The sequence below is a fragment of the Rhincodon typus genome, chromosome 25, assembly GCF_021869965.1.
Source record: "Rhincodon typus isolate 14 chromosome 25, sRhiTyp1.1, whole genome shotgun sequence".
Classification (NCBI taxonomy): domain Eukaryota; kingdom Metazoa; phylum Chordata; class Chondrichthyes; order Orectolobiformes; family Rhincodontidae; genus Rhincodon; species Rhincodon typus.
This window is the reverse complement of record NC_063356.1, coordinates 763,255-776,254: the sequence shown is the minus strand read 5'-3', so window position 1 is coordinate 776,254 and position 13,000 is coordinate 763,255. Positions and strand designations below refer to the sequence as shown.

The window sequence follows — 13,000 nt, the reverse complement described above, 5'->3', positions numbered from 1 at the left end:
GTGTCCTACATTGCCTCACTTTATTGGCTGCCACCCTGAACTAATCCTCGCCCGTGATTGGTTGGTTCCCCCTACTCGACTAAACACCATTGTCCTTTCTGTAACAAAAACAGGAAGTTGGTGGAAACGCTCAGCAGGCCTGGCAGAATCTGTGGAGAGAAGGGTCGAATGTCCCTTCCCCAGAACCAATGGTAACCAGGAAAATGTCGGTTTACATGCTGGGAGAGGGGGTAAGGAGTAAACAATGGGAGGGGATAGAGTCCAAAGAGAGACCAGAACAGTTGAACTGATAAAACAGTGGAAATTGATCTGGCTGGAAGGGACTAATCGCGACTAACAATGAGTTGTGTGTAATAGCCAACTATGTGTTAACAAGGCCTGGTGTGTGGGGGGTGGGACAAGGATATCGGAGAGCTGAAGCCCTAAAGTCATTGATCTCAATATTGAGTCCAAAGGGCTGTAGGGTCCCCAAGCAGAAAATGAGGTGCTGTTCTTGTAGCTTGTGCTGAGCTTCACTGGAGCACTGCAGCGAGCCTGAGACAGAGATGTTGGCCTGGGTACACAGCCATGTGTTGAAGTGGCAGGCAACTGGAAGCTCAGGGTCTTTTATGCAGACACAACATAGGTGTTTTGCAAAGTAGTCATCTAGTCTATGCTTCATCTCCCCACTGTAGAGGAGACCATATTGTGAGCAGCGAATGCAGGAGATGAGATTGTGGGAAATGCAGGTAAAGCGCTGCTTCACCTGGAAGTGTGTTTGGGTTCTTGGGTACTGAGGAGGGAGGAAGTGATCAGACAGGTGCCATACCTTCAGGGGTGCCAGGGGAAGGTGCCATGAGGCTTCGGCAAGGTGTTGAGAGTGAGGGAACAATGGACCAGGGTGTCCCAGAGGGAACGGACCCTGTAGTCTGACTCTTCCCTTCCCTTCCTTGACATCTCTGCTTCCATTTCTGGTGATACATTGGCCACCAATATCCACTACAAACGTATTGACTCCCACAGTTACCTTGACTATACATCCTCGCACCTTGCTTCCTAGAAAGACTCCATTCCATTCTCCCAGTTCCTCCGTCTCCATTGCATCTGTTCTGATGGTGCCAACTTCGACAAGGGGGTCTCCGAAATATCCACCTTCTTTCCCAACCGGGGATTCCCCAGCTCCGTTGTTGACAGGGCCCTCAGCCGGGCCTCACCCATCTCCTGCACTTTGGCCGTTGCCCTGTCTTTCCTCCCACAACAGCGATAAGGTCCCCCTTGTCCTCACCTGCCATCCCACCAACATCCACGCCCAGAAGATCATCAGCCACCATTTCTGCCATGCCCAGACACATATTCCCCTCCCCTCCCTTGTCCGCCTTCTGCAGGGACCATTCCCTCCAGCCCTTCAGCCCATCAAGTATGCACTAGGCCAAAACAACCACCTAACTATTCCAGGTCCATTTCCCAGCTCTTGGCCCATTGCTTTGTATCCCTTTGTAGCACAAATATACATCTAAATACTGCTTCAATGTGATGAGGGCTTCTGCCTCTCACACCCTTACAGGCAGTGAGTTCCAGATTCTCATCACCCTCTGGGTGAAAAGATCTCTCCTCACATCCTTTCTAGACCTCTTGCCCCTTACCTCAACTCTAAGCACCCTGGTCATTGATTCCTCCATCATGGAGTAGAATTCCTTCCCGTCGACCATATCTGTGTCCCTCACCACTTTATACATTTCAATCTTGTCTCCCCTCTGTCTCTTTTACACTAGGGAAAACAAACCCAACTCTGTCCAATCTGTCTTCAAAATTGAAACTCTCCAGCCCAGGCAACATCCTGGTGAATCACAGAGAAAAGAATCTTAAACACAGACATGTTATTCACCCCTGGCAGGAGTCAGAACTCCCCCCAGTCTGTCTTGGCCCAGTTTATGTTTGCAAACACCTTCCAGTGACGATCGCTTGAGCAGTGACAAGGAGCACAGCAGTTTTCCTGGTTTTGAATAAATAAGCTATTGTTTATGTTCATTTTAATTTTTTTAAAAAATCCACTGATTTTTAAAAACTAATTAAATGAAATTATGCGAATAATGTTTAGTAATTAGAAAATGTCAGATCTATCCCAACTTGCTCCATGTTATACTAACAGTTGCCAGAATCAGAATATAATTGTGACCAACATGAAACATGCAGAAGAATGAGGTCACCCCTCTATTTTACATTTAGATTTCCAGTGGCCTTCTTTCTTTTCCCTCTGCCTTGTCCTGTCTGTTACAGATGGGTTCTTACAACTACTTTCTTTTTGTTTTGTTTTTAAGACCATAGACATTGGAGCAGAAGTATGCCATTCAGCCCATTGATCTGACTCTGCTATCCACTCAAATTGTGGCTGATCTGATCATCCCCAACTCCACTTTCCTGCCTTTCCCCCCTAAACCCTTGAGTCGTTACTGATTAAAAATATGTCTCTCTTGGCACGGAATACGCTTAGTGACCCAGCCCCCTGTGGTAAAGCATACCACAGACTCACTGCCTTCTGAGAGAAAACACGTACATCTCATCCCTGCCTTAAATGTGCAACCCCTTTTTGTGAGATGATGTCCTCTGATCCTAGACTCTCCCACCAGGGGAAAAACATCTCTCTGCATCTACCCTGTCAGGTCACCTAAAGATCTTATAAGATTCAGTAAGATCACCTCATCCTTCTAAACTCCATTTTGTACAGACTCAGAGTCATCAACTGCTCCTCATATGACAAGTCCTTCACCCCCAGGATCATTCTTGTGAACTTTCACTGGACCCCTCCAATGCCAGCACACCCTTGCTTAGATATGGGGCCTACAACTGCTCACAATATTCTAAATGTGGTCGAACCAGAGCCTTATACAGCCTCAGTAGTACATCTCTAAATTTGTATTCTAGCCCTCTTGAAATGAATGCTGACATTACATTTGTCTTCCTAACTGGCAACTGAACCTGCATGTTAACCTTAAGAGAATCCTCAACTAGGACTCCCAAATCCCTTTGTGCTTCAGCTTTCCAAAGCCTTTCCCCATTTAGAAGATAGTCCTACCAAAGTGCATAACCTCACACTTTCCCACGTTGTATTCCATCTGCCACTTCGTTGCCTGTCTCCTGACCTGTCCAAGTCCTTCTGCAGCCTCCCACTTCCTCAATACTACCTGTCCCTTCGCATATCTTTGTGTCGTCTACAAACTTAGTGCTCAAAGCTCAGACTCCAGCTCATCAATGCTCAGCTTGAGTTCTTCAAGGAACCAGCACTTGCTACTGATGTGGTCATTACGAGCCACAGTGAGATCCACCAGCTCCCACATCATGTAGTTATAATACATTGCTTACAAGTGTAATTACTTTAATTTGATTTTTAAAAATTTTGTATTGGTCTATTAGTTTGTAACCTGTAAATATTTCCCTTTTTTGCCTTCAATCTGAATGTAACCTATAATAGATAGTCAAATTAGCAGCTATCATTAACCAATGAACTTACCTTTTACTTGTTGTGTCACTCTGTTGTGCTGGGCCCCTGATCTTGGGTTTCAGTTTTTCCTGTTGAAAGAAAAACTTACAAACTGTGAGCCAAAAGATAGCCAGCAAAAAACACCTCTTCCCCTCTGCACCGAATTCCCATGCTGCCTCCAAATTCCCCGAGCTCTATACCCACTCTGAATGTGATCTGTCCCTCCTAACTGTGCAAAGTCTTTCCCTAGTACAACATTGTACAGGTCAAACGCAGCAATACAACTGATCAACCCTATTACACCCGTATCTTTGACAGGTAGTGAGTCATCAGATGTGAGGCCAGGTATTGTTGTGTTATGTCTCATGGCCAGTAAGATACATGCTCATAGTATCATCACTGTATTGTAGCATGCGACCTGATGGTATAAGGGTCTCAGACTCCATCTTACCTCTGATTACTTGAAGCATGACACGCTCTTGCAGGCATACTGCTCTGTGCGACCTAGCAGCTTAACACTAGCCAAGCAGCACTCTGTGCCTGAGGAATGTATTGTTTATGTATAACAGCCAGCTGTAATCGAAGGATGTTGGATCCATCAGTACCATGAAATCCACAATCAGTTTGTTGTGACATGGGAGGCAAGTAAGGTTTACTGAATAGGGTTAAACCTGTCAGCTTTGAACTCACATCAGATACTGATGCATTCATAGGATGTTGTACACAGCAGACACCACAAACTAGCTTCATCTTGACCAGAATATTTCTGAAAAAACAGGTTAGGGGCTGGTTTCCAGGGCAGATTGCTAAGCAGCAAGAATGGGTCCTGTGGTTCATATGGAGCGTGTGCAGCGACAACTGTGTCATTATCACCGATACCCTAACTCAGCGTGAAGCATTGTGTTCAAAGTTGTCCCATCTAGGAGGACAAGTGCAGCAGATACATGGGAACACCACCCCCTTCAAGTTCCCCTCTAAGTCACTCACCATCCTGACTTGGAAAGGCATTGCTATTCCTTCAGTGTTGCTGGGTCAGAATCCTGGAATTCTCTCCCTAAGGGCATTGTGGGTGAACCCACAGCCCATGGACTGCAGTGTTTCAAGAAGGCAGCTCAACCCACCTTCTCAAGGGGGCAAGTAGGGATGGGCAATAAATGCTGGCTCAGCCTGTTACATCCACATCCCATGAATGGATTCAAATATTCTGTATTTCTTTCCTACTACATTTTCCAAAAGGAAAAATTACAGGATGTTGACACAAACAATGAAATTTATGAATGATACTCAGAGTGATGGGTTTTAAAGAAAATTTTTAAAGAAGAACGATAGAGTCGATGATTTTAATGTAATCCACTCCAGCGCCATAGTTTTCAGCAGAGTATGAAATCTCTTGGGATATAAATACAGATCTCCCAAATTCAGCAATCCTGACTTGGTGGGTAGGTTAAAATGCACCTATCCCCAGTTTTCAGTAAGGAATCCTGGAGCTTGTCTGATGCATACTAGACGAGAAGTTTAAATAGGTGACTTTTTCAAAACCAGTTGCCTGATTGGCAAGACGTGGAGAATATTTGGTATGATGAACAGCCTTGACACAGTCCCAATATTGCATCTTCCCTAATTTGGCTTCATCTGCAAAGTTTGAATTCAATATTGAGGAAAATGATAAAGAAGAAGATAGGTGGAGATTTGACTCCTCTCCACCTATTTTCTCCTTTATCCATCTTCTATCCGCCTCCCCCTCTCTCCCTATTTATCTCAGAATCCCCTTCCCCTTCCCCATTTCTGAAGAAGGGTGTAGGCCCGAAACGTCAGCTTTCCTGCTCCTCTGATGCTGCTTGGCCTGCTGTGTTCATCCAGCTCTACACCTTGTTATATCAAGTATCTAACCTAGGTTAAAATGAGACTTCAGGGAAAGCTTGACTGTAACATTGATTGAGAAAGGATCTGCCATTCGGGTTAAATGAGTTAAAATTAAGTTTCCCCATACCCCCAAAAGAAAGACCCTAAATCCAAGTCTGCAGCAGTTTATTTTAATTTAGAGCAGAGTTTCTGTGAGAGTGCTGACTTAAAGGTGCGAACCTGAAGAGAAAATATGAAATGAATGTCCTGTTTGCTGCATCAGATAAATGTGAAATATCTCACGGCACTATCAGAGGGTAAACAAGAAGGTTTGGTATCAACATTCCTTCAAACAAAGTAATATAACACTATCTACCCATTCATCCCGTTTGTGTGTAAGATTGCTGTTGTACACAAAATGCTGCCACATTTGCCAAAATTGCAGTCAATGCACTTCAGAATAATTCATCCAAGCACCTGGAGCTACTTCAAAGAGATAATAAGGTGTTATCAAAATGCAAGACTTCCATCTTTTCCCTAAATAACAGCTTAGCCTCAAATCCTGGCTCAGTAAAACTCCACTATCCTTGGGTAGATTCCTTTACTCATTTATCTGCTGGACATCTTTTCACCCTGGAATCATGGGAACAAGTGCCAAAACCTGTTGGCATTGCGTCCCAGTTTGTAAATGGAGCAAACAAAAGCTGAACTTAAATCTGGATACTCTGACTTTCTCTCACATGATGTGATCACTCACAAAATGAAAACATAGTCAAAGATCAAAGGCAAAGACAATTTGTACAAAGCTCACATCTTCTAACCTCAGCATTTCCCAGTCTGCTTCATAACCAGTCGATCATTTTACAAACTGCAAAACTACTTTTAACCTTGATCACATCTATAAAAAATACACAGAGCAAGATCCCAGAAGCAGTGGACCATGTAAGAGGGCAGTTAATCTCTTATTGACGGTGCTGGTCAAGGCAAGATCACTGAGGACAATTTCTTTGCTTTTCTTCAAATGGTGCTGCGGGATATTTTACACCCACTTCAAGGACTTAATTTGACATCTCTGAATGTGTCTTATGTACAAATAATCCTCCCAGCAATAGGGAGCAATTGCTTTGGTGACTATGATGGACAGGTCATCTCTAACGAACCCATTCACCATTACAGTGGCCTTAAACATGCAGCCACCAAAGCTGTTTTTGGCACAGGAAATGATGTCAGGTGCTATTAGTGGGTCACAGCTGTGAAGATTTAATTAGTAGGATTGCTACACTTAATTGAAAACCAATTAGAAGCTGATGGATTTTGATTAGCAATTTAAATTTTTTTAATATATAATTTGTATTAACCAGTTTCAGGCAGATGTGGAAGGCGCTGAATCTGTGTCAGGAAGGCAAAGTGGAATTATATTTCAATATAACTTGTGCTGAGCCACTGGCTGTTATATTTGACATGAGTCAACTCCATCTGTTCAAAAGGATAAAGGACATTTAACCCAGATTCTGAGGCTGTTTATGGGTACTCCCTCACAAAGAGAGTGTGCCACAACATTAGCATTGACATTGAAAGAATTTTTTATAAGAGACAAACACATTGACCTCTCAGTCCCTGTCACATATACTCAGTCATTTCGCCTCCCAGAAATACACCTAAAGCCATCAGTTATATTTATACAGATTTCATTCAGATTTAGGAAGACGGTTCTCAGTGTTGGCCCTCAGTCAAGCTGCACCCTAAAATGTTGTTTGTGTGTAACTTATTTCATAACTGAAATCCCAATTTGTATTTGAGTGTCCCAGTTCTATTTGTTACCTCTCTTCACAAGAGTTTCCCAGATGAGAAAGGCCAATCAGCCCATTTTATTTCATCCTTCCAGACTGACACTACAAATTCTTCCATTCGACCATTCAAATGTTGTATTAAAGAATTTTCCATAAATATTCCTTCCACAAACTTCTCAGAGTTTGAATCTGAGTTTTGATCTTGAAGTAAGCAAAAATGTTTCTGATATAATTTTGAAATTTACATTTTGCTAGTTTGAACCTGTTTCTCTTTGTTTTGTACCCACTATTTAATTCAATGTTGCTGTTAATTATTTCCATATTATTTGCTCTTCCCCTGACCGAGACATATAGGATTCTTAAGGGGCTTGACAGGGTAAATGCCGAGAGGATGTTTTCCCTCATGGGAGAGTCTAGGACCAAAGGGCATAGTCTCAGAATAAAAGGATGCCATTTTAAGACCAAGATGAGAAGAATTTTTTCTTTCAGAGAGTTATGAGTTTTTGGAACTCCTTGCCACAGAGATCCGTGGGGGCAGAGTCCTTGTGTAAATTTAAGGCTGAGATAAATAGATTCTTGATCAGTCAGGGAATCAAGGGTTATGGGGAAAGTGGACATAAGCAATGTTGCATCAGCCATGATTCTATCGAATGATGGCACGGACTTGAGGGGCCGAATAGCCTGCTCCTGCTCCTATTTCTTATGGTCATTTGGTAAATCATTTTCCAAGCCATAACACCCAAATATCTCCAGTCTATTTTCATGATTTTGACATGTGGGTCTGCCCCATGGACAGTGTCTCATCGACCGGAACTGGAGATGTGATCTGCAAAGCTCATTGTTTGATTATGACTTGTAACTGATTGTTGGTGTATCCTGTTTCCATAGTGCTTTGTCTTTATGGACTTTTTTTTGTGTTGGATAGTCATGTTATGTGTTGACTCTTCTTATCAGCTAAAGTCAATTTCAACTTTGCTGTTAGTCAAGTTGAAAATATTCGTAGAGAATGTGAGTCACTTACAATTCTCTCCATCATGCAGCTTTCTGTATCTGGCTGTACTGTTGTCTGGCACAATTATATATGGCCTAACTCTGGGTGAAATTTCTTCTCTGTGTCTCTCTACCGCCTGTTAGTAGTTTTGCTGAAGTGTTTGGACTGAGATTGTGATCCAAGTCTTTGATGTAAATTAGAAACAGCAGGGATCATAACAACAAACCCTGGGGTATCCCACTCATTATCCAAACCCCCACACCGGCCCATATGGTGACTTAACATCCTCTCCCGAGTCCCTGCTTCTTCTTACTCTTCAACCAGTTTCTTATCAATTCTTAAATATTGCCACAATCCTTACACCTCTATGCTTAGCAAAAAATCTTTGATGTAAACTTCACTGAAGATATTTTGTATATCCAGCTACAGAATACTTAACACAACATGGGCTATCACTGCCTCAAATGGAATGAGAGGGGAAGGTGTGGATTGATTGTCCTGTCCGCCTAATATTTACTCTGTTGTAACTCGACAAATAAAGCTCCAGTTTACTTCTGATAATCAATCCAATTATTTTACATTACATCTGTGATAGAGGTCAGAGTGTCAAGCTGAATGAGCAGCAACCGAATCCCTCAGTTAACTCTTCGCTGCTTCAGTTCGTTGTTGCCTCCCTCTTCCTCGGAATCCTGTGCTATTTACAGAATTGAAGATTGTTACAGCACAGAAGCCCATTGTGACTATGGCAATGCTTTGAAATAGTCCTCAGTTTAACCCCACCAGCCTTTTCCCAGACAGCCCTGTGTAATGTTCCCATTGTATAATCATCAAATTCCCTTGACTCTGTTTCCACGGATTCCCTCAGAAGGCATTCCCGACGAAGATGACTCACTGTGAAATAATTCCCCTCGTGTTGCCTCTGGTTGATTAGCCAATCCTATCAAATCTGGTTACCCATCCACATCACACTGGAACCAGGTTTTGCTGCTAGGTTGACTCTGTTCAATGTTTCAGGATTTTGGAAGGTTCTGCTAACTGTGGATGTCTTCTTGTCCTGGTGCAGGTACCTGTATCCGTGGCCATGATGAGCCCCCAGGTGATTACTCCACAACAGATGCAGCAGATTCTGTCTCCTCCCCAACTGCAGGCATTACTGCAGCAGCAGCAGGCTGTCATGTTACAGCAGGTAAGTAACAAGGCCACATTACACAACAACCCCAATCTCACAAACTTCATGTCATGCTCATTCAGCAGCTCCTGTTTCCCCTTTGGTATCAATCAGTCATCTGCTACCATCAGCACTGACAGCTGGCACAACAGGGCACTCCAACAGTGCGGTTCCCATCACTGGGGCCAGAATCGCTGTCACCACTCCCTCAAGAGGGAGTTAAATGCCCTTTTGCAAGCCTCTCATTATAACCCTGGAGTCCCCTTTCTTTACCAAATCTCATTGGATGTGATTCTGGAGATTTAGCAGGTTGCTCAGAGTTTGCCACTGACTACATAAAACTCCACAGTCATCAGCGACAGGGACTGTCCTGCCAACCAATCCCTGTACCTCGCCCCCCAGGCATCATTCAGCCCTCCTCTCCATGACCTCCCCCCGCCCCATCCCAACCACAGCCCCATGCTGAAGGGGCTTAAAGCAGGATCTCGTGATAACCCTCTCTCACAACAGATAGCTGAGGTGATGCTCTGCCATACAAGCCGGGAGGATGCCATAAGACTGTAAGGCAGAGGAGCAGGAGTAGGCCATTCAGTCCATCGAGTCTGCTGTATCACTCTATCACAACTAATCTGATTACCCATTCCATAACCCATGACCCTCAATTCCCTTACTGATTAAAAATCTATCTCAGCCTTGAATATACTTAATGACACAGCCTCAACAGCCAACTGCAGTAAAGAAATCCATAGATTTAAGATCCTATGAGAGAGGAAATTCCTCCTCATCTCTATCTTAAATCTATATGACCCCTTACTCTGAGATCATACCCTCTGGTCCTAGACTCTCCCAAAAGGGGAAACTATCTCTCCACATCTACCCTGCCAAGTCCCCTGAGAGTCTTGTTTCAGGAAGGTCATCTCTCCTAATAAGATAGTCCCTCCATACCTGATACCAGGTGAGTGAACCTTCTCTGGCCTGCCTCCAATGCCAGTATCTTCCCTTAGATAAGGAACCAAAAACTGTTCACAGTATTCCAGGTACAGTCTGGCTAGTTCCTTGTATTGTCCCAGCAAAACCTTTCTGTATTTATACTGAGATAACAAGGTGTAGAGCTGGATGAACACAGCAGGCCAAGCAGCATCACAGAAGCAGGAAAGCTGACGTTTCGGGCCTGGACCCTTCTTCAGAAAATCATATTTGTACTGCATTCTCTTTGAAATAAAGGCCAGAATTCCATTTGCCTTCTATATTACCTACTTTTTGTGATTCATGGGACAGATTGATCTTCAGCCAGTGCTGGTTTAGCTCATGCTGGGTCTCATAGTGGTGGGGATAGAGTGACCGACCAGGTCTCAGTATGTTCCTGCTGAGGGACCATTGGCTGAGAGACCGATGGCTGAGTGACCATTGGCTCAGTGACCGATGGCTAAGTGACCATTGGCTGAGAGACCATTGGCTCAGTGACCATTGGCTGAGAGACCGATGGCTGAGTGACCGATCGCTCAGTGACCATTGGCTCAGTGACCATTGGCTGAGTGACCATTGGCTGAGTGACCAGTGGCTGAGTGACCATTGGCTGAGTTACCATTGGCTGAGAGACCATTGGCTGAGTGACCGATGGCTCAGTGACCATTGGCTGAGTGACCGATGGCTGAGTGCCCGATGGCTGAGAGACCAGTGACTGAGTGACCGATGGCTGAGTGACCATTGACTGAGTGACCAGTGGCTGAGAGACCGATGGCTCAGTGACCAGTGGCTGAGGAATTGCTGGTTGAGTTACTGGTGACGGAGTGACCGGTAACAGAGTGACCATTAACTGAGTAACCAGTGGCCAGGAGTGGGTTCTCTTCCTGAAGATGAGAACTGTGTCTGTGAGGAAGGAAAAAGTGCAACAAAAAATTTCTAAACACACGCGAAGGATTCAGTTGAATGATACTGAGGTGGAAATGGTTAAATTAAGGCCAGTGACGATTGAATTTATATTTCACTGTGGACTGCTTCCCACAAAAAGAGTGGATATCGGAATCTGTTTTGCCCCCAGCTGCCCAGTAAGTTGCTGAGGGCTCCCTTCGGTCAATTAAACATTGAGAGATTTTTTTATTGGCTGAGGGGTTGGAGACAGGGAGGTCAAGTGAAGTGAAAATACAGATCAGCTTTAATTTAATACAGGATAGTGTTGATAGGGCTGAATGGCTTTTTGCTGCTCAGTGAGGAGGCTTTCTGCAAAGGAGGGAAAAGGGCGAGGGATTGAAGAAAGAAGAGTTAATTCCAGTGGTGTTGATACACACGAGATGCCCTGTGCTCGCTGTAATCAGTTCCTTTCAGTTAAAATGAGCTCCTGATCTAAATTAATATATTTCTCGAATCTTTCTAAACATAGCAGTCATCCCAAGCAGCATTTTACAGGTTCCTCATCTACATGTCACCAGCACACAATGATCCCACAGACCCTGTAGGATTGCACTGACAGATAATTAACTTTCCACCGAGAATTTAATTGGTGCTGTTGAACAGAGAATAGCAGTGAAGTTTGCTGTGTGCTGACTATTGTTCTGATATTAATTTTCTGATTGCTTCATCTGTGGGTTTTTTTTTCACTCTGACCAAGATTATTTGTACTATCTGTCTGCGTCTGTCTTTTTCCTTCCATCTTTCATTTCTTAACAGCTTCAAGAGTATTACAAGAAACAACAGGAACAATTACACCTTCAGCTGCTAACTCAACAACAACAACAACAACAACAACAACAACAAGCCATCAAACAGTCGAAAGAGGTACGTAGCTCTGGGGGTAGCTGTATTTCCTCATACTGAGAACACTGTATCTTCCTCAACCTGCTACATCACCTGAGTGACACCTTTCAGTATGGGTGATTAGATAGTGCATGTTGGATGGCAATTTAGAAACCGAAAGAATTGCAGATGCTGTAAATCAGGAACGAAAACAGAAATTACTAAAATAAAAGCTGAGCAGGTCTGGCAGCATCTGCGAAGAAAAATCAGAGTTAATGTTTTGGGTCTGGTGATCCTTCCTCAGAACTGTCGGTAGCGACGGAAATGTCTGTTTATATGCAGAACATAGGGTGGGGGGAGGGGGTGAGGAGTAAACGATAGGTAGGGATAGAGCCCAAAGAGAGAGAAGAGCAGTTGGATAGACAAAGGAGCGGATAACAATCTGGCAGATAGCTGTTAATGGGAATTGTCAGTGACTAACATTGGATAGTGTGTAATGGCAGGCTATGTGATAACAAGGCCTGGTGTATGGGGTCGGGGGCTGGGACATGGGAGAGTTCAAGCCCTAAAATTATTGAACTCGATATTGAGCCCAGAGGGCCGCAGGGTCTCCAAGCGGAAAATGAGGTGTTGTTCTTCCAGCTTGCGCTGAGCTTCACTGCGAGGCTGAGACAGAGATGTTGTTCAGGGAACAGGGTGGTGTGTTAAAGTGGCAGGCAAATGGAAGCTCAGGGTCGTTTTTGTGGACGTAGACGTTCTGTGAAGCAGTCACCCAGTTTACACTTCATTTCCCCAATGTAGAGGAGACCACACTGTGAGCAGCGAATGCAGTAGACTAGATTGTAGGAAAGTGCTGCTTCACCTGGAAGGTATGTTTGGGCCCTTGGATACTGAGGAGGGAGGAGGTAAATGGGCAGGTGTTGCACCTTCGCCGGTTACAGGGGAAGGCACTGGGGGGTTGTGGGGGTTGTGCGCACCCAGACCCACCTCTCTACCCTATCCCTGTAATCCTGGATTTC

At 44.2% G+C, this 13,000-nt stretch overlaps 1 protein-coding gene across 1 annotated transcript in view; it reads left to right on the top strand.

Annotated features, from left to right (window-relative positions):
- LOC125486034 (forkhead box protein P2-like) overlaps positions 1 to 13,000 on the top strand; it is a 270,838-nt gene that overhangs the window by 244,116 nt on the left and 13,722 nt on the right. The window contains exons 4-5 of the mRNA XM_048611798.1: positions 9,144 to 9,266; positions 11,916 to 12,023. Coding sequence (XP_048467755.1) covers positions 9,144 to 9,266; positions 11,916 to 12,023 — 231 coding nt within the window. The remainder of the gene's footprint in view (positions 1 to 9,143; positions 9,267 to 11,915; positions 12,024 to 13,000) is intronic.